Source organism: Hyperolius riggenbachi, chromosome 6 (assembly GCF_040937935.1).
Source record: "Hyperolius riggenbachi isolate aHypRig1 chromosome 6, aHypRig1.pri, whole genome shotgun sequence".
NCBI classification, from domain to species: Eukaryota; Metazoa; Chordata; class Amphibia; order Anura; family Hyperoliidae; genus Hyperolius; species Hyperolius riggenbachi.
This window is the reverse complement of record NC_090651.1, coordinates 259,285,305-259,305,968: the sequence shown is the minus strand read 5'-3', so window position 1 is coordinate 259,305,968 and position 20,664 is coordinate 259,285,305. Positions and strand designations below refer to the sequence as shown.

The 20,664-nt window shown below is 46.1% G+C and overlaps 1 protein-coding gene across 1 annotated transcript in view; it reads left to right on the top strand.

Annotated features, from left to right (window-relative positions):
* The window catches only part of TNFRSF18 (TNF receptor superfamily member 18), a 42,710-nt gene extending 23,221 nt beyond the window's left edge, over positions 1–19,489 (top strand). The window contains exons 4-6 of the mRNA XM_068242784.1: positions 2,414–2,487; positions 8,244–8,375; positions 18,793–19,489. Of these exons, the coding sequence (XP_068098885.1) occupies positions 2,414–2,487; positions 8,244–8,375; positions 18,793–18,917 (331 nt within the window). The 3' untranslated portion in view covers positions 18,918–19,489. The remainder of the gene's footprint in view (positions 1–2,413; positions 2,488–8,243; positions 8,376–18,792) is intronic.
* The last annotated feature ends 1,175 nt before the right edge of the window (positions 19,490–20,664 follow it).

Here is a 20,664-nt window from a genome sequence, read left to right as displayed (position 1 = left end):
TATGCAGTGGTGGGTTCACAGAACAGGTATGCAGTGGTGGGTTCACTGAACAGGTATGCAGTGGTGGGTTCATTGAACAGGTATGCAGTGGTGAGTTCACAGTACGGGTATGCAGTGGTGGGTTCACAGAACAGGTATGCAGTGGTGGGTTCACAGAACAGGTATGCAGTGGTGGGTTCACTGAACAGGAATGCAGTGGTGGGTTCACTGAACAGGTATGCAGTGGTGAGTTCACAGTACAGGTATGCAGTGGTGGGTTCACAGAACAGGTATGCAGTGGTGGGTTCACAGAACAGGTATGCAGTGGCAGGTTCACTGAACAGGTATGCAGGTACTGAACAGAACAGGTATGCAGCCAGGAACAAGCTAAGCCTAACTAATCTTTCCCTATGAGAGACAGTCTGCAGCAGCTCGCCCTACTCTCACTAACGCAGGCACACGAGTGAGCGTAATGGCCGCCGCTGCCTGCCTTGTATTAGGGGGGAGTGGCTCCAGGGGCTAGTGTAGCCTAATTGGCTACACTGGGCCTGCTGACTGTGATGTAGAGGGTCAAAGTTGACCCTCATGGTGCATTATGGGGCGAACCGAACTTCCGCAAAAGTTCGCCTGCGGGACGCGAACGCGAACCACTGAAGTTCGCATGGAACCGTTCGCAGGCGAACCGTTCGGCCCAACTCGTGGACCTCATCCAGGGGCATAACTAGAAGACACCGGTCCCCTCTGCAAGAATGTGGATGCCCCTGAGGTCAGGGGCATAACAATAGGGAATTCAGCCCCTGCACACGCGGGGGGGGGGGCACTTAGGGCCGTTTTGGGGTGCAGGAGGGGTCGCAGCATGAGGGCAGAGCATTGGACATCGGTGTGGAGGGGGGAAAATGCCGCATTATCACAACTTTTTTAGCCCAATGACAGAGCGTAAAAGCATTGGACTAATCGCGGGCTGCAGAATTTTCCGATGGAAATTGTGGAAATTTTAGACCAATCACAAGACTCAGTAAAACTCAGTATCTGAGTCATGTGATTGGTCATAAATTTCCATGGTATTCTGATTTCTGTGGTAAATTACCTCATTCTCTGATTAGTCCAATACTGCCTATTTCCAGATTTCGAGTGTTGTGATTGGCCTAAAATTTAAAATTTTAGGCCAAACACAGGACTCGGAATACTCGGTAGTATTGGACCAATCATAGAATTCGGAGGATTACCTCAGAATATGGAAAACTTCTGCAGCTTGTGATTGGTCCAATGCTTCCATCTCAAAAGTATTTGGCCAATCAAAGAATTTGGAAGTGTATCAAGGATGTCCGCATAATAGCGGACATCCACAAAATATAACTGATTCCATAAAACAAGCTAATACGACACATTATTATTATTTTTTAGTATTTATATAGCACCAACATCTTGCACAGCGCCGTACAGAGTATATTGTATTGTCACTTAACTGTCCCTTAGTGGGGCTCACAATCTAACCCCTACCATAGTCATATGTCTATGTATGTGTCATTGTGTAGGACCAATTTAGGGGGAAACCAATTAAATTATCTGTATGTTTTTGTCATGTGGGAAGAAACTGAAGTGCCCAGAGGAAACCCACACAGACATGGGGAGAACATATAAACTACATGCAGATAGTGCCGTGCCTGGGATTCGAACTGGGGACCCAACGCTGCAAGGCAAGAGCGCTAACCACTACGACATTGTGCTGCCCACCACCACATGAGAGGATTCAGAGAATATAAGCTATGTTTGGCCATTCCTCCATTGATTGTCACAAATACAGAAAAGCTCCTATTGACTCAAAATGATTTTGAATCAAAATGGATGAATTCAAGTTAAAATAGCTCTATACAGAGCTCTGGGTTAGGGATCAGAGAGCCCCAGGTCTTCAGAAGGTGATGCCTTTTCTGTCCTCGGCTTATACTCGGGTCACTCATTTTTCCAGGTTTTTTTTTTTTTTTTTTTTGTTTGATTTGTTTTTTTTAAGGTAAACGCTGAGGGTCGGCCTGTACTCGAGTATATAAGGTAAACCAATCAAATTCATTGCTTGCTGATTGGGATTGGCCTAAAATACCGTTTGCACTAAATTTACATGCAAGCTGGAATCATTGGCCTCTTTGGACATCCATAGTTGCTACAAATATATTTTTTCTTCTTGCTGAGGTGCATTTTTTGTTGTTGTTAGCTCTGTTATAAAATTTGTTTTCTTAAAAGGACAGGGCAGTTTTCGTAGAATGTATCCATTCAAAATTAACAAGTAAGGTCCAGGCCTCCATTTATCGCTATCCCAGAGACAGGAAAAGACAAGATTTGTGTATGTGAAATGTTTCAGAACTTTTATAAATGTCTAATCCATTGGAGGTGTTGTAGATTGTAATTGCTATTTTTTTTTTTTTTTTTTTTGCATCCATAGACCAATCACTACAACTGAAGAAAACAGAAATAAAAGTACGGTATTGGCGGCTAAGACTTCGGCTGCTCCTACTGGTAAGCACCGACACAAAATAGTCAAATAGATAAACCAAAAAAGGGTGCACCAGCATTCTTATCTGATGTTACTGCGGGAAAGCTGAGATGTTCCAATGATAGCAAACATGCTGTACTACATTAATAAAACTTTTGCAAGAACTTGTTAGTTATGCATGTTAAAGTAAACAAGCAAGTGAAGAAACTCATTCAGGTTTGAAGTAGAGGGAAGGCTCTGAATAGCATAGATAGAGCCATCCCATTCCTCCTTCTGGCTCATCGTTCCAGGGCTGTTCCCGATTGTAGCCATTCCACCAAATAACTCCTCAGGCAATCTATGGAACTACTGTTGTCCCCAATGTAGTTTTGAAGATGACCACATCTGTATTGCCTAAGGAGTTCTAAAGAGCTATTTGACCAAGTAGGTGGAATAGCTACACCCCGGGATGATGCTGGAATGATGGGTTGAAGAAATGGGAATGCTCTGTGCTATACAGAGTATTCCCTCTGTTTAGGTAATTATCAAATCTGAAGTGAGTTTTCTAACTTTGGGTTTACTTTAATGAAAATATTTTCTCAGAAGTGTTAAAAGTTAGTTAACTATGAGGTAAAGGAAAGACAGAAAAAAATGTAAACATGGGGCACTACAAAAGTTTTGTGCATCACACCACTGATGAGTGGAAAGTGTAAGCAATTTCAGCACTGGGTTTCTGGAAAAAAAGAAAATGGGAAATTTATATCCAAATATCCCTTAAGATGTTCTTGCTGCCAATTCAGAATCAGAATCTTTATTATCGCCAAGCACGACTGGGTCGTGCCCGGAATTGGGCTTGGCACGTACAGGGTACTGATACAGGATATAGATACAGATACAGATACAGGACAAATCAAGCAGTTAGAAAGGAACACAACATTTGCAGAGATAGACAATGTAGCATAAGTAACAACACAAAGACATTAAAAAAAAAAAAAAAACAGCCCAAAAGTCACTTTGAGCTAGAGCGCCGTCTATCTGTGTGTAGAGTGCCTCCGTGCCGGCATGGTGTTGTGGGGATGGGCAGTTACATGGAGAAAGTTCAGAAGGTTGACAGCCGAGGGAAAGAAACTGTTTTTATGCCTTGAGGTCTTGGTGAAGATGGACCGGAACCGGAGTCTCCGGCTCGAGGGGAGCTGACTAAAGAAGCGATGGCCTGGGTGTGAGGGGTCGTTGGTGATCTTTAAAGGAAAACTTAAGTCAAAAAAAAAAAAAGACATTTACTCACCTGGGGCATCCCTCAGCACCCCGAAGCTGGATGGTGCCCTCGCAGCCCCGCTCCGATCGTCCTGTCCCCGCCGGCGGCTACTTCCGGTTCGGCGACAGCCGCCGACAGGCTGGGAATGCGGCTGTTTTTCCGCGTTCCCAGCCGCTGCTATCACCCTCTATGCTGCTATAGCGTCTGTCACTGGTTCAGAGAGAACGGATTGGTCCTAAACACAGCGAAAACTGTGGAGATGATTGTTGATTTCAGGAGATGCGCCTCCACCCCGCCCCCAATCTGCATCGATGGCAAGGAGGTGGAAAGAGTCCCCAGCGTCCGCCTTCTGGCGTATATACGCTATAGCAGCATAGAGGGTGATAGCAGCGGCTGGGAACGCGGAAAAACAGCCGCATTCCCAGCCTGTCGGCGGCTGTCGCCGAACCGGAAGTAGCCGCCGGCGGGGACAGGACGATCGGAGCGGGGCTGCGAGGGCACCATCCAGCTTCGGGGTGCTGAGGGATGCCCCAGGTGAGTAAATGTCATTTTTTTTTTTTGACTTAAGTTTTCCTTTAATGCTCTGGAGTACAGCCTGGAATGGTAAAGAAGGTCCAGAGAGGGAAGGGATCTCCCGATGATCCTCTCCGCTGATCTGATGACCCTCTGTAGTTTGAGTCTGTCGCTGGCAGAGGAGCTGACATACCAAACCAGGATGGAAGAGCATAGGACAGATTAGATTGTAGCGGAGTAGAAGTTTGTCAGAAGTTTTTGGGCCATACCTAACTTTTTTAGTTGGCGGAGAAAGAAAAGTCTCTGTTGGGCTTTCCTCTGTGTGGAGGCAGTGTTGGCCTTCCACTTCAGGTCATTAGAGATGGTTGTGCCCAGAAGGCGGACGCTGGGGACTCTTTCCACCTCCTTGCCATCGATGCAGATTGGGGGCGGGGTGGAGGCGCATCTCCTGAAATCAACAATCATCTCCACAGTTTTCGCTGTGTTTAGGACCAATCCGTTCTCTCTGAACCAGTGACAGACACCTTCAACCTGGTGGTGGTACTCTTTCTCATCATTATTGGTGATGAGACCGACAATGGTCGTGTCATCAGCGAATTTGATTACTTTTACCGAGTCTGACGTGGATTTGCAGTTATTTGGAGAGAACAGAAATGGCGACAGAACGCAGCCTTGTGGGGCTCCTGTGTTGGTGGTCCTAGGTTGCGAGGAGATGGTGCCCAGCCTAACAACCTGGGACCTGTTGGTGAGGAAGTCCGTGATCCACAGACGTAGGGTGGGGTAGACTCCTGTTTCGGCAAGATCGTTTTGCAGTATTTTGGGGCTGATGGTATTGAATGCTGAGCTGAAGTCCAGTAGGAGGATCCTGGCGTAGGAGTCTGGTCTATCCAGGTGTTCATAGACGAGCTCCAAGCAGATGTTAATGGCATCATCAGTGGACCTGTTTGCTCTGTACGCGGGCCTGCCACGGGCCTGAAGTTGTTGAGGTCAAGGGTTCCCTGCTTTTTGGGGACAGGGATAATAGTGGACCTCTTGAAGCACACGGGCACTTTGCCTCCCTAGAGGGACCTCGTGAAGATGGAAGAGAGGGTGGGAGCAAGCTGGTGAGCGCAAGTTTTCAGGCAGGCTGGTGACACTCCGTCCGGACCAGAGGCTTTCCTAGCATTTAGCCTTAGCAAGTGTTTCAGTACATCCGCCTCCCTCACTGATGGTGGGGGCGGGTTCGGGCTCAGGGCGTCAATGTCAGAGGATTGTGCAGGCAGCTGTGGAAGTCCTGCAGGTGTTGGCTGGTTTTCGAATCTGCAGTAGAAGTCGCTGAGACTCTCTGCCAGCTTAGTGCTGGGTGTAGCATGCTGAGGGGGAGGCTTGTAGTTGGTGGCAGCCTTAAGCCCTTTCCACACAGCTCGTAAATCGTTTGAGGAGAGGTTCTGTTCCAGCTTTTCCGCATAGCACTTCTTTGCGGAGCTCAGTTCCCTGTTTAGGTCGTTCCTTGCCCTCTTGTAGTCCTCCTGGTTGCCGGACTTGTGTGCAGCTTCTTTGCTGCGTTGCAGTTGTCAAAGTCTTTTTGAGAACCCCGGTTTATCGTTTGGATATATTTTGTAGAGATGCAGGAGTTCTCGCAGAAGCCAATGTACGAGGATACATTGTCTGCCCACTCGTTCAGCTTAGGCGATTCCAGAGCCTTCCAGTCTGTGCAGTCAAAACAGGCCTGAAGTTGTAGTTTAGCCTCACTTGACCACACTTTGAAGGATTTGGTGACAGGTTTTGAGGTTTCTAGGCGCCTTTTGTAAGTAGGTATCAGGTGGATGATGCAGTGGTCAGATGAGCCCAGTGCTGCCCACGGAGTCGCTTTGTATGCATCTTTCAGGACCGTGTAGCAATGGTCGAGGGTGTTTGCATTCCTGGTGGGGCAGGTGATGTGCTGATGGTAGCGGGGCAGCTCAATACGGAGGTTACCTACCCGTATGAATGAAATATTTTTTTTAAGCATTTGTCTTTTTTCATCAGCAGATAAAAAGGAACTTTGGGGCATTTTGTATGCCGAATAGTTTACCATCGTTGTGCCTTTTAATCACATTTTCATTTATTTGGTTGGACACCGTAACCGGTATCAGACTAAAACAAAAAGGACATTTTTAAAAAAAAATAACAGTTTACTGAAAACTGGTTTATGATATGTAAATATTTGGTGAAGGTTTAGTCCCCCTTTAAGGCCGGTTTACACAAACGCTTAAACATTGTTTATTAGCGGCCAAGGCGCTCATGGTTTATTCGATGCCCAGTTAAGTGAATAGGCAGCGTTGGTACCATCATTTTCTGCCGTGTATCATGGTTTGCACAAATTCTGCATTTTTATCCCCTTTTGAGCTGACCTTGGATGCAACAGGTGGTTTTTCAGGGCCATTTACTGCCACACCTCCGTGTCCCCTGTGGGGGTAAAAGCCGCAGAACACTGCTGAAAGTTGCCGAAAGCCGTTAAATGTTTTTCCGCATGCTTGTTATCTTACAAGATAGTCCAAGAGTTGAGCAATAACATGATGGAGAAATACATGTATTTCACACATGCAACTTTTTTGAAGGTAACCGGACGTTAAAACTGTTTCAGCATAGTCTTAGGTGGCCAGTTGTAAAGTGGTTTCTGAAAACTGAGTATTCGACTTCCTGACACTTTCTACATAAAAGGCACCCTGGAAAACGTAACACTTTTCACAGAAAACCACATCGCATCTGAAGACTGCCCCTTCTCTCTGCCTTATCTATGTTTGAAAAATCTTATAACTGTAGGAGTTTCCTGCTGTGTTTTGATGCAATGTCTGACAAGAAAACATGAATATTTGTGTTTCTATGTCCTGTGTGCTTTTTAGTACCATTCAACCCCATTTTCATCCCTTCCTTTTTGGAGATATACATGCTGTCTATTTCCCCCTCTCTGTGTTACCAAGCTTGCTACACAGCTTCCCCAAACACACTCTGCTTTGTGACCAAATTCTTCATCCCTCAATTGTCCCTCTTTTAAGTATGCCGTACAAATAATCATAAATGCATTTATCTGTTAAAATGTTCAATCAAATGTGCTGGTCAACTTCTAAATCAAGGCATTATTTGTATGCAGTTGCTGATCGGTGCACACTTCCAGGCACTGCCGCTGACCAAGGTGGAATATGGAGTGGTGCAGCCTTATTCAAGTGAGTCTGAAGTGGTTTTAAAAACAAAAAACAGATACTTGCCTAAGGATAGGGAAGATTCTGGATCATACAGAGCCTTCCCATTCTCCGCACGGTGTCCTCATTCCAACGTAGGCTCCGTTTGAATCTCCTACCGCAGGAGACTTTGGCAGTCTTTGGAAGCGTTCGGGCTCCCAAAGAGCAGTGGCTCTGTACTGCACATGTGCGAGTGCTCAAGAGAGGGCGCTCGTGCGTGCGCAGTATGGAGCGTCCTGTCTTCAGAAGGTCAAGTGTTTCCGAAGACTTCTGAAGTCTCCCAACTCGGAAGAGAGCAGTCCTACGGGGGAACGCAAACAACTGGAGGAGAACGGGGAGCCTCTATAGGACCCAGAGCCTTCACTCTCCTTAGATGAGTTTTTTTTATTTAAAAAAATGCTTCAGATTCCCTTTCAATACGAGTGAATGGAGCTGTCTATGTCCTCTACATAGACACATATTTTTATGATACCACAATACCGCTCCCCTAACCACCCGGTCCTCCAACAGCATACTACATTTCAATACTTCATTCATGGGGAGGTTCATTGTAAACAAAAAAAAAGTGTACTGGTGCTCAGAGCACTTTAATCTTATTGTATTCTTCCATTTTCAAATGATGCCATCTACTAGTGGCACTGGCTTAGCTTGACAGGTTAGAAATAAGCACCAGGTGCTCCTCCAGGTGAGGTTACATGCTGATCTTTTCAGATAATTGTTACTAACACATTATATTTTTTCAGCCTGAAAAAAGTCTCATATTAATGAAGTCTTTTAGCTGAAACAATACTTGATATTGAAGCTATTGTGTTTTTTCTCTTTTGTTCCCTAGCTTCCCCTTCCAGCAGCATTACACCACTGGTGTTATTTTCTGTTTCTGTGATGCTTATTTTGTTGTTTATCACAATTACTGTCCACGTCCTTATATGGAAACTGAAGGCAGCAAAAGTTTTAAAAGCTGAAGGTTAGTATGACAAATGGAAGTAGCTCCCACTAACATTAATGCAAAGCAGCACTTGATTAGCCTCCGGCCAGAAATACTAACATGTAAATGGTGTGAGAGCATAAAAGTGGTCATCCATCTAGCGATTTTTTTGGCAGATACAATTTGATAATTATTATTAAATCGGATGAAAATTGGTGCCGCAGGAAGCAAGCTCAATTGGCAATTTGACCGATTTCGGTCTGAAATCGGTCACTGTATCAATCGAGCAAGCTGGAAAATCTTGAGTCAATCTGGTCAATAGGGTGTGCAGTGGCAACACCGCGTGATAACGGCAAGAGCGACAAACGCAATGGAACCCCACACAAGTAACTTCCTATACGTGGTAACCACATGGGACTTGAATTGGTAAGAAGGAGCAGCGGGACTTCCGACAGCCGGACAGGTGAGAGATTGTAACCTCCTGAGAACCAGAGGTTTATACCTCCCCTAGTGACCAGGCCATTTTCTACAATTCAGCACTTCACAACTTTAACGGTTTATTGCTCAGTCATACAACGTAGCGCCCAATTAATTTTACCCCCTTTTCTTCTTACAAATAGGGCTTTCTTTTGGTGATATTTGATTGCTGCTGCGGTTTTTTTTATTAATAAAAAAAAGACCTACATTTAAACTAATATATATCTCTGCCCCCATCCCCCCCATAAATTGGCACCAGACTACGTTACAATCACTACATGATACATACATAGACATATGTCTATGGCAGGGATTAGACTGTGAGCCCTTCCATGGGACAGTTAAGTGACAAGGCTGTCCTCTGTACAGCGCTGCGGGAGATCGCAGCGCTATATACATACATATTTCTCCCTGTAAGTAAAAAAATCAGCCTGCCAGCTCTGATCACGGGCTGGCAGGCTGATCACTGTGGCTGGCTCTATTTACTGACGAGCATTCGCACTCGTGAGAGCACGAGCTCCCATCTCATCTTGCTCTTCGCAAGATCACGCCATATAGCATGATCGTTGAACAAGGAAGTCACTCTGTGGCCGCCATCCTGCGTTAGGCAGTCACAGAGTAGTTAATGTGCGGGCACAATAACATTTGGGAGGACAGTGACGGAGGTGGCAGAGGTGGTGTTACAAGGACGATTCCTGAGAGATTTCATGCTGAAATTGATCGGGAATCAGCCTGTGATGTATTGGCAGCCAACAGATCTCTCTCTGATTAGTGTCACCTAAATTGAGTCAGATTTGTTTCAGATAATGGAAAAAAATGAGTGTATAAAAAGTCCTTGTACCAGCCTAGAAGAAGCAAGGGTGCTCAGTCCAATGCAAATGTTGTATATTGTAAATAGTTTGGCGCTATGTCCACACTATATAAGGGATCCTGGATCCAGTACTCCTCCACCACACCCCACACAGGTGCTCCCTCACCGATTGACAGACAGATAATACTGTCATCAAGCATAGCATGTGTGACAATCAGATCCTTTCCTCTTTCTCACAAATGACAAACCTCAATGGCATGGCCATACAAGAATCTCTAATGATTGATTTGTAGCGACTCATGCTTTAGACATCAAGCCACAGTGTGTTCCAGACACTATCTCTATATGGATAATAGTAGGAGTGAAATACTTCATTATAGGAAATGTTGAAATTGTTAATCATTGAAAGCAATCAGTGCCCCCTTTAATGATCCTACCTAACCTAGTGAGGAGAAATGAGGAGCCACAGGTGCATATCTGTCTGTCTTCTCTGGTATATACAGACTTTAAAGTGTGACTTTAACCTCTTGAGGACCGCGGTCTTAAACCCCTGAGTGACCAGACAATTTTTTACAAAATTGGCCACTGCAGCTCTCACTGCAGGGCCGTACAACTCAGTACACAAGTGATCCCCCCCCCCTCCCTTTTCAGCCCACCAACAGAGATTTCTGTTGGTGGGCTGTGATCGCTCCAAAGTGTTGTTTTTTCTGCAAATATTTATCTTTTTTTATAATAAATTTTCCAATTTTTTTTTTAATCCTTCCCTCCCTCCCCCTGCCAGCCAATCAGCATGATCGGCTGTCATATGACAGCTAATCACTTTTATGCTGCCCAGGGGGACAGCCGTGTCACACGGTCTGTCCCCAGTACAGCGCTGCCTTAGATCGCAGTGCTGTACAGTGTTATTAGATGGCGGTTTCGCCGTCTAACAGTCCCTGGTGGCGATCACCGTTGGGAGGCTGGTGACGGAGTGGAGCCAATTGGCGTTGAGCAGTCAGGCAGTTAATGAAAACCTGGGAGACTTGAAATGTCCAAATATAGATACTTACCTTACGAGAGGGAAACCTCTGAATTCTCGAGAGGCTGCCCCAGTCCTCCTCCACCGGCTCGATCCAGCGATGAGACCCTCAAAGCACGGCCATACTGCACCTGCACAGTAGCACAGACCCGATTGAACTACTGTGCAGCCACAGACTTCTCACCTATGCTCAGTAGCATGGACCCGATTGGGCTCGGCTTTTTCTGCTGGAGAAGCAGTGGGTCCATCGTAGGGCGCTTGTACCACCAAGCAGTGTTCGCCACTGTTCGGGTTCTGCAGAACATCACCCTGTTCGGGTGATGTTCGAGTTCGGCCGAACACCTGACGGTGCTCGGCCAAACCGTTCGGCCATATGGCCGAACTAAGAGCGCATGGCCGAACGTTCCCCGAACGTTCGGCTAGCGCTGTGATTGGCCGAACGGGTCACGTGGTTCGGACCCGAACGCGCTCTGATTGGCCGAACTGTCACGTGGTTCGGGTAAATAAATACCCGAACCACGTCATATCTCCGCCATTTGTCTGTGGGTTTAGCTTTGGGTAGGCAGGCAGGGTAGTTCGCGCTCCAGCCACGCTAGCCAGGGTCCCCCCCAGTCATTGTGTGTCACTGCTGGGAACAGTAGTACACCGCTCGTTCAGCCACACTATATAGCATTCTGTGTACTGTTCTGTATCTGCTGGGAACAGTGGTACACCGCTCGTTCAGCCACACTATATAGCATTCTGTGTACTGTTCTGTGTCTGCTGGGAACAGTAGTACACCGCTCGTTCAGCCACACTATATAGCATTCTGTGTACTGTTCTGTGTCTGCTGGGAACAGTAGTACACCGCTCGTTCAGCCACACTATATAGCATTCTGTGTACTGTTCTGTGTCTGCTGGGAACAGTAGTACACCGCTCGTTCAGCCACACTATATAGCATTCTGTGTACTGTTCTGTGTCTGCTGGGAACAGTGGTACACCGCTCGTTCAGCCACACTATATAGCATTCTGTGTACTGTTCTGTGTCTGCTGGGAACAGTAGTACACCGCTCGTTCAGCCACACTATATAGCATTCTGTGTACTGTTCTGTGTCTGCTGGGAACAGTAGTACACCGCTCGTTCAGCCACACTATATAGCATTCTGTGTACTGTTCTGTGTCTGCTGGGAACAGTAGTACACCGCTCGTTCAGCCACACTATATAGCATTCTGTGTACTGTTCTGTGTCTGCTGGGAACAGTGGTACACCGCTCGTTCAGCCACACTATATAGCATTCTGTGTACTGTTCTGTGTCTGCTGGGAACAGTAGTACACCGCTCGTTCAGCCACACTATATAGCATTCTGTGTACTGTTCTGTGTCTGCTGGGAACAGTAGTACACCGCTCGTTCAGCCACACTATATAGCATTGTTTACTGACACTATATAGCAGACTATATAGCATTGTGTGTACACCGCTCAGCCAGACTATATACCATTGTTTACTGACACTCTGTGTACACCGCTCAGCCAGACTATATACCATTGTTTACTGCCACTCTGATTCTGCTGGGAACAGTAGTACACCGCTCGCTCAGCCAGACTATATACCATTGTTTACTGACACTCTGTGTACACCGCTCAGCCAGACTATATACCATTGTTTACTGCCACTCTGATTCTGCTGGGAACAGTAGTACACCGCTCGCTCAGCCAGACTATATACCATTGTTTACTGACACTCTGTGTACACCGCTCAGCCAGACTATATACCATTGTTTACTGCCACTCTGATTCTGCTGGGAACAGTAGTACACCGCTCGCTCAGCCAGACTATATACCATTGTTTACTGACACTATATAGCAGACTATATAGCATTGTGTGTACACCGCTCAGCCAGACTATATACCATTGTTTACTGACACTCTGTGTACACCGCTCAGCCAGACTATATACCATTGTTTACTGCCACTCTGATTCTGCTGGGAACAGTAGTACACCGCTCGCTCAGCCAGACTATATACCATTGTTTACTGACACTCTGTGTACACCGCTCAGCCAGACTATATACCATTGTTTACTGCCACTCTGATTCTGCTGGGAACAGTAGTACACCGCTCGCTCAGCCAGACTATATAGCATTGTGTTTACTGCCACTCTGTGTACACCGCTCAGCCACACTATATAGCATTGCGTACTCTGCCAGTCAGTGTGTATATTGCTGGGATCAGTAATACTCCACTCACCGTCAACCACTATATGAGCTCAACATGAGTTCCCCAGAGACCTCCGCTGTGAGCAGCACTCCCAACAACAGCAACAGCCAACGCCCCACGCAAGCTATAACATCCACCCCAGCAGCCAGTGGTCAGCAGCAGCCCTCCCCGGAGGAGAACGTTGTGTCCATCAGTCCGTCGCCAGAGCGATTAATGAGGGCTGCCATTGAGGAGATGATGGGGCCTGATGTGGAGGAGGAGGTCTGGCTCAGGCCAGCATCCCAAGTTAATGTTGAGGACGATGAGGGGTCTGTGTCTGGGGATGTTGGGGTGGCAGAGGTGGTGGGTGGGTCAGACTCAGGAGAAGAGTTGTATGATGAGGATGATGATCGGGACCATCTGTATGTGCCTCAGAGTCCGACCCCGGAAAACATGTTGTATCGTGTGTTTAGGTACTAAAATCTGCGTTCCCTCCCAGTAGTGTTGGGCGAACAGTGTTTGCCACTGTTCGGGTTCTGCAGAACATCACCCTGTTCGGGGTGACTATATAGCAGACTATATAGCATTGTGTTTAATGCCACTCTGTGTACACGGCTCAGCCACACTATATAGCATTGTGTTTACTTCCACTCTGTGTCTGCTGGGAACAGTAGTACACCGCTCACCCGCCACTGTATAGCATTGTGCTCTGTGTCACTGCTGACAATAGTGGTACACCGCTCACCCACCACTGTATAGCATTTCTGTACTGCCACTGTACTGCTGCCAGTCAGCGTGTACTTTAAGGATAAGTGAAATGAGGAAGAAATCCGGTGAAAGAGGGAGGGGCAAGGGAAGAGGTGTTTCCCCTGACGGTTCACGTACAGGCCACAGGGGAGCACCCAAGAAAACCCACTCAATACTGCCCATGTTGTCCAGGACAACAACCCTCACAGATCCAAAAGAACAGGACCAGATAATTACTTGGATGACCTCTCAAGCGTCCAGCAGTGGGTTAAGCAGCACCAGCACATCACGCACGAGGTCCGAGTCCTCAGCCAGTTAAAGTCTGGGCTTTCTTTGAAGACTGCACTGAGGATGTTACCATGGCGATTTGCAAGGTGTGCAAGACCCGCCTGAGCAGGGGGAAAAGTATTAACAACCTCTCCACCACCAGCATGAGCCGCCACATTCTATCCAAACATCCCACTCTGTGGGCAAACGCGGCAGGACAGGGTACCACCAGCAACACTGCCTCCCTTGGGTTCACCAGACTCACCACCAGACCCGCCTCAGCAGCAGCAGTAGCCCAGCCATTGCGTGGTTCACAACATTCACAAACATCAGACGATGCTGACACTGTCACTTTCCGGACTAGTGCTCTTGAGGTCTCCCAGTGTTCATCAAACACAACAACCAACAGCCCTTCGGTGTGCAGCGCTACGGTTGAGTTGTCTGTCTCTGAGATGTTTGAGCACAAGAGGAAATTGCCAGCAAATGACCCCCGGGCCGTGGCAGTAACAGCCAGCCAGCATAGCCAAGCTTCTGGCCTGCGAAATGCTGCCATATCGAGTGGTGGAGACAAACAGCTTCAAGGGCATGATGTCAGTGGCCATCCCACGTTACGTGGTTCCCAGCCGCTACCACTTTGCGCGCTCTGCAGTGCCTGAGTTGCATGAGCACGTGGTCAGCTAAATAACCCGAAGCTTGAAGAATGCCGTTGCCTGCAAGGTTCACCTCACCACTGACACCTGGACGAGTGCGTTCGGCCAGGGTCGATACATCTCCCTTACCGCGCACTGGGTGAACCTTGTGGAGCCTGGCAGCGATTCCTCACCTGCTACGGCGCGGGTGTTGCCCACGCCGCAAACAGCTGGATAACAACAGCAGCACCTACCTCTCTGACTCCTTCTCCTCCAACGCATCTCAAAGCTGTACCTCATCCGGAAATGCTAACCCAGCACCAGCAGCAGTAGGATCGTGGAAGCAGTGCAGCACAGCTGTTGGCATGCGTCAGCAAGCGTTGCTGAAGCTGATCTGCCTTGGGGATAAGCAGCACACAGGGGAGGAAATTTGGAGGGGAATAAAGGAACAGACGGATTTGTGGCTGGCACCGCTGGACCTGAAACCGGGCATGAAGCTAGACACCTGGCACGAACTGGCAATGTACGCAATAGAGGTGCTGGCTTGCCCGGCAGCCAGCGTTATGTCGGAACGCTGTTTCAGTGCTGCCGGAGGCATCATCACAGATCGGCGTATCCGCCTCTCCACAGAAAATGCAGACCGTCTGACTCAAATTAAAATGAATCAATCCTGGATTGGAAACGACTACGCAACACTCCTGGACCCCAACCAAGTAACATGACCGATGAACATCTGGGATGGTTTAGCGTTTCCGGTCCCTGTTTATTGAACCTCTCATCTGTATTACATTTATGACTGCATGGCGGCAAAAAGCATTGCTGCTATATCCGCACGCTTTTTGTCCTCATGCAAGGCCTGGGTTGTTGTGTCTCACAAAGCGTGGCCTTCTCCTCCTGCGCCTCCTCCTGTTCCATCACGTGTGCTGCTGCTGCTGCTGCTGGGTTACCGTTGCCGGTCCCTGTTTATGGAACCTCTTATCTTTATTACATTTATGACTACATGGCGGTACAAAGCATGCTATCCGCACGCTTTTTGTCCTCATGCAAGGCCTGGGTTGTTGTGTCTCACAAAGCGTGGCCTTCTCCTCCTGCGCCTCCTCCTGTTCCATCACGTGTGCTGCTGCTGCTGCTGCTGCTGCTGGGTTACCGTTGCCGGTCCCTGTTTATGGAACCTCTTATCTTTATTACATTTATGACTACATGGCGGTACAAAGCATGCTATCCGCACGCTTTTTGTCCTCATGCAAGGCCTGGGTTGTTGTGTCTCACAAAGCGTGGCCTTCTCCTCCTGCGCCTCCTCCTGTTCCATCACGTGTGCTGCTGCTGCTGCTGCTGCTGGGTTAGCGTTGCCGCGTGGTCCCTGTTTATTGAACCTCTTATCTTTATTACATTTATGACTACATGGCGGTACAAAGCATGCTATCCGCACGCTTTTTGTCCTCATGCAAGGCCTGGGTTGTTGTGTCTCACAAAGCGGGGCCTTCTCCTCCTGCGCCTCCTCCTGTTCCATCACGTGTGCTGCTGCTGGGTTAGCGTTGCCGCGTGGTCCCTGTTTATTGAACCACTTATCTTTATTACATTTATGACTGCATGGTGGTACAAAGCATGCTATCCGCACGCTTCTTGTCCTCATGCAAGGCCTGGGTTGTTGTGTCTCAAAGCGTGGCCTTCTCCTCCTGCGCCACCCTCCTCCTGTTCCATCACGTGTGCTGCTGCTGGGTTAGCATTACCGGTCCCTTTTCCTGGAACCTCTTATATGTATTAAATTTATGACTGCATGCCGACAAAAAGCATGTTACCTGTGCAAAGAAAACAGACATTTCCCGCATTTAAAAGACAGTTTTCCCTTTGAAACTTTAAAATCGATTTTCTCAAAAACTATAAGCTCTTTTTGCTAAATTTTTTTTCCTCTTGTACCCACTCCCAAGGTGCACATACCCTGTAAATTTGGGGTATGTAGCATGTAAGGAGGCTTTACAAACCACAAAAGTTCGGGTCCCCATTGACTTCCATTATGTTCGGAGTTCGGGTCGAACACCCGAACATCGCGGCCATGTTCGGCCTGTTCGGCCCGAACCCGAACATCTAGATGTTCGCCCAACACTACCACCAAGCTATATTTTGGTGGTCCCATTGCTGGAACAGGCCGGAGGAGGAGGACAGGGGAAGCCTCTCTAGAATCCAGAGGGCTTGATTCAGAAAAGGGTGCTAAGTGTTAGCACGCCAGTGAAAATGTGCTAACATGCTTTGCACGTGCTAAGTAGTTAGCACATGCAAACTACTAAGCACCGTAGTTAGCACATGTAAACTACTTAGCATCGTAGTTAGCACATGTAAACTACTTAGCACCCTAGTTTTTTTTTTAAATCAGTGTTTATTCAACAAAGAAAAGGAACATATGACAGAATATGCGGCGTAGCGTTGCGCCTCCTAACTTTTCCAACAGTAGCTTCAGCATCAATTATCACTGTGGAAGATGAGAGGTATTGTTTACAATAATATAATGATCATCACATAATATATAGAGCTCAGATTGAATTTAAATTTCCAAATAGTCTATCTTTTACAAGATCATAATTAGCAAGACCAGGGGTATCTAACCATGGAGCTTAGCACCCTAGTTAGCACGGTGCTAAGTAGTAGTTTGCATGTCCTAACTACGGTGCTAAGTAGTTTGCATGTGCTAACTACGGTGCTAAGTTTGCATGTGCTAACTACGGTGCTAAGTAGTTTGTATGTGCTAACTACTTAGCACCCTAGTTAGCATGCCCAAAGCCTTTAGGCGTGCTAACTGGGTTAGCACTGTTTACTGAATCGAGCCCAAAGGCTTCCCTTTCCCGAAGTGAGTACCCCGGAGGAGCATTTTTTCCCCTACACTTTAAACTGTTGATTGAAAGAATGATTTGTAGTCACTTTAGCTGTCACTTTGATGCCTTTACAGACATCTCCCATCTTCTATGGCTAGTGACAGGCATAAAGTGGTTGTCTGCAGTGGATTTTGTCATGATTCCTTTATTCCCAGTTGTTGCATTTTCCCTCTGTCTTTCCCCCTCTGAGCATAGGCCAAGGCAACACACACATGAACTGTAACAGAACTGATAACAATCTGTCTGTCAACCAAAGTGTAATAATTCTGGCCGGCTAAATTCAAATATCTGCACCTGACCTAACATTGTGGATTGATCAGTCAGATTGCTGTATGCATAGTCAGCATTTGGCATTTAGGTTAGGACCAAGGTCAGTACATCCATTTGAATGATAGTGGTCATTTATTAAAAGCATTAGGATTGCATCATTTGTAAACATAGGGCTTGATTCACAAAAGGGTGTTAACTTAGTTAGCATGTCTAAAAGCCCCTTAGCTTGCCTAAAGCCCCTTAGGACGCGCAAAGTTCTGCGTGCTAACTTAGTGCGCACAAAGTTTAGCACTGCGCGGTGCACGCAAAACGTTGCACCGGGTGCGACTAAAACATCGCAACGGGTGCCCCTAAACCGTCGCACCAGGTGCATCCGAAACGTTGCACTGTGCAACATTTTGGGCGCACCCTGTGCGACGCTTTAGTTTCGCGCACACTGCGCAGCGCTAAACTTTGCGCGCGATCAATAAAAGCTTTGGCCATGCTAACTCCTTAGCACCCTAGTTAGCACGCCAAAAGCTTTTAGGCATGCTGAGTTAGCACTCTTTTGTGAATCAAGCCCACTGTGTATTTAGATTATTATATAGTGCCAGAAAAGTCCCTTATTTACGGATCAAGTCATTTTGGTGCTAAGATCGGCAGGTGTCTAATAGGTGCCAATGTAAAGTATTGGTAATCGGGTGCAGTAAGTTGGGCACTGGATGCAGACAGCAGCTATTCAGCTGCTACATAGGGAAGAATTGTTCGGCTACAACTAGCGGCCCGAGGGTGAGGTTAGTGCTAGGCACTAGGAAGGGGGTTAGTGTTAGGCATTAGAAGAGGGGGTTAGAAAGTAGGGACAATAAGCATATAAAGTAATTAAAAAGAGAAACTCACTAACATAGGTTGCACTGATGGCAACCACGGTGAAAATCCATCTCAACTCAGGTTTGAGTGGTCTTCTTGTATGAAATATTGAGTCGCCCTTTAAACAAAAAATCCAATGGAAGTTCCAAAGGAATTCTGATGTGAGATGGTTGGCAGTGGCACGGATAAGGTAAGCTAAGCTTGCTGTTGTGCATGTGTAACAAATCAATTCTCTATACCATGAACACAATTATTTTACTGTTTGCAAACTGTTTTGCACCTACAATACAATTATAATGCTAAAGCCCTTATCTTGGCTTACAAACACTGAATGTTGTTGTTTTCTAGCCGACCAGGTCCCACCTCATGTGGCTTTTCCAATGATTGCAAAGGGAGATGGAGACACATGGAGTTGCCAGTATCCGGAAGAAGAACACGGAGATAGATCACTGAATAAGCTTGCAGCTTGTTAAGTGACGGTTCAAGTGTGCATCAAAACCAAAGCACAGTTGTATATAGTCTATGTCTTCAGTATTCTCTTACAAAAAACCTCAGCTCATCAGACACAGACAAGGACAAAGACATTATATACAGTATTTGGTCATAAGAGTTTTAATATGGTCTGTTGTCTGTGTGTAAGAAATAAAGCTATGCAATCGAGCAGTCTTAAACTACATACTGGCTTTAGATGACTGCTGGATGTGCAGAACCAATCAAGCAACTAATTCCACTCTTCAATCAATTGTACGTGTACATGTTTTTTCCGATGGAGAGGACCAAAGAGAAGAACAATAGTGATCATCTGAACAAAGTTTATCTTGGATGGTTTTCCTGGAGTGGGTTTGGCCAAGGAATGCTGAGGTTGTCAGTAAGAACATTTCCTAATTTAATCTTTTAATTGTTATCTAATGTCCGTAGATACAAGTTGATGATGTGCAGCATTTTAACAATGCTGATTTATATAGTGACAGCTAGTTATTCTTTGTGTCAGTTTTCTTTTTAAAAACTTTCTTTGCAGTGCAATTTCTGTATTTATAATGATGCATATGTATATTTTTAACAATAAATTACTTTAGAAACAATACACAAATTGGCACCATAACTGCCCTGAGACTCATTTCAAATGCACTGAAATGGTGAAAAATTGGTGCAAAATGTGCAAAGCACAGACAAAAAGGATGTCAGCAGCAGAACCTGGACATGTGGAGGAGTAGAGTGATGGGAATAAGCATAAGTGACTTGGGGTTTGGGTTAATTTGGTGACAGTATAAGGCTCCTAGTTTTCTGTGCCCATGGGCTTTGGAAAAGTAAATCTGACTCGGGGTCCAGTTTACAATTTTGGAACAGTTTCAAATTTCCATCATCCAAAAAAGCCCCTAGCCATCTTTTTGCTAGATGTAGCATCAACTCTACATGGCAAATAGTGATGATGATTGGTGAACCAAGAACTACTTCAGGCATAATACTACAAAGTAGACAACAAGTATTTGGGGTAGCAAGATGTACACCAGAAGTACAAAAAAATTATAACAATTAAAGGTGCTTAGCAACTCTCCTACCTCTGGGCTTCTGGTGGTAATTTCAGGTTTCCCATTGACCCTCTAGTTGGGGAAAACATAGTGTACTTATTTGAAAGATTTTCAGCATTTTTCGAATGGGGAAATATGAAGCACAATATTTTTTTGTTTTTGATTTTTTTTTTTTTGGGGGGGGGGTTTTGAGTTTGATAATATTCTGGAGTGAGTAAATGTTTCATCTGTTCCACAAATTACATTTAATATATTTTATCAGTTTATCAATGTATCAAAAGCTGAAAGCTGTGGGAACTCCACACATTTATAAATGAGACCTATGAGCTTATATTGCTTGTATTATTCATTTTTTTTTTCGTTTTATAATGAAGATTGAAGTTGATGTAATGTGAATCTTACCAGTAATATCAGTTAGTGGACACTTGAAATGTGAGACATATTAAGGCGGCCATTTTTTTCCCATTTAAAAATTCCACATGACTGACAAGATGAGTCTTTGGCCTTTATAGAGTCTAGTCTACAACAGACATGCAACAGTCAGCATGTTCATTGTGAAGGCAAACCACTAACCTGCCTATACTATATAACCTAATAATTCAGAAAGTAGTAAAAGCAGAAGATAAGCTCAAGAATCAGGTAGGAAGGGTGGTAAGGCGTGTCGGCAGATTCTTCATCTGAAGTGAAAGGT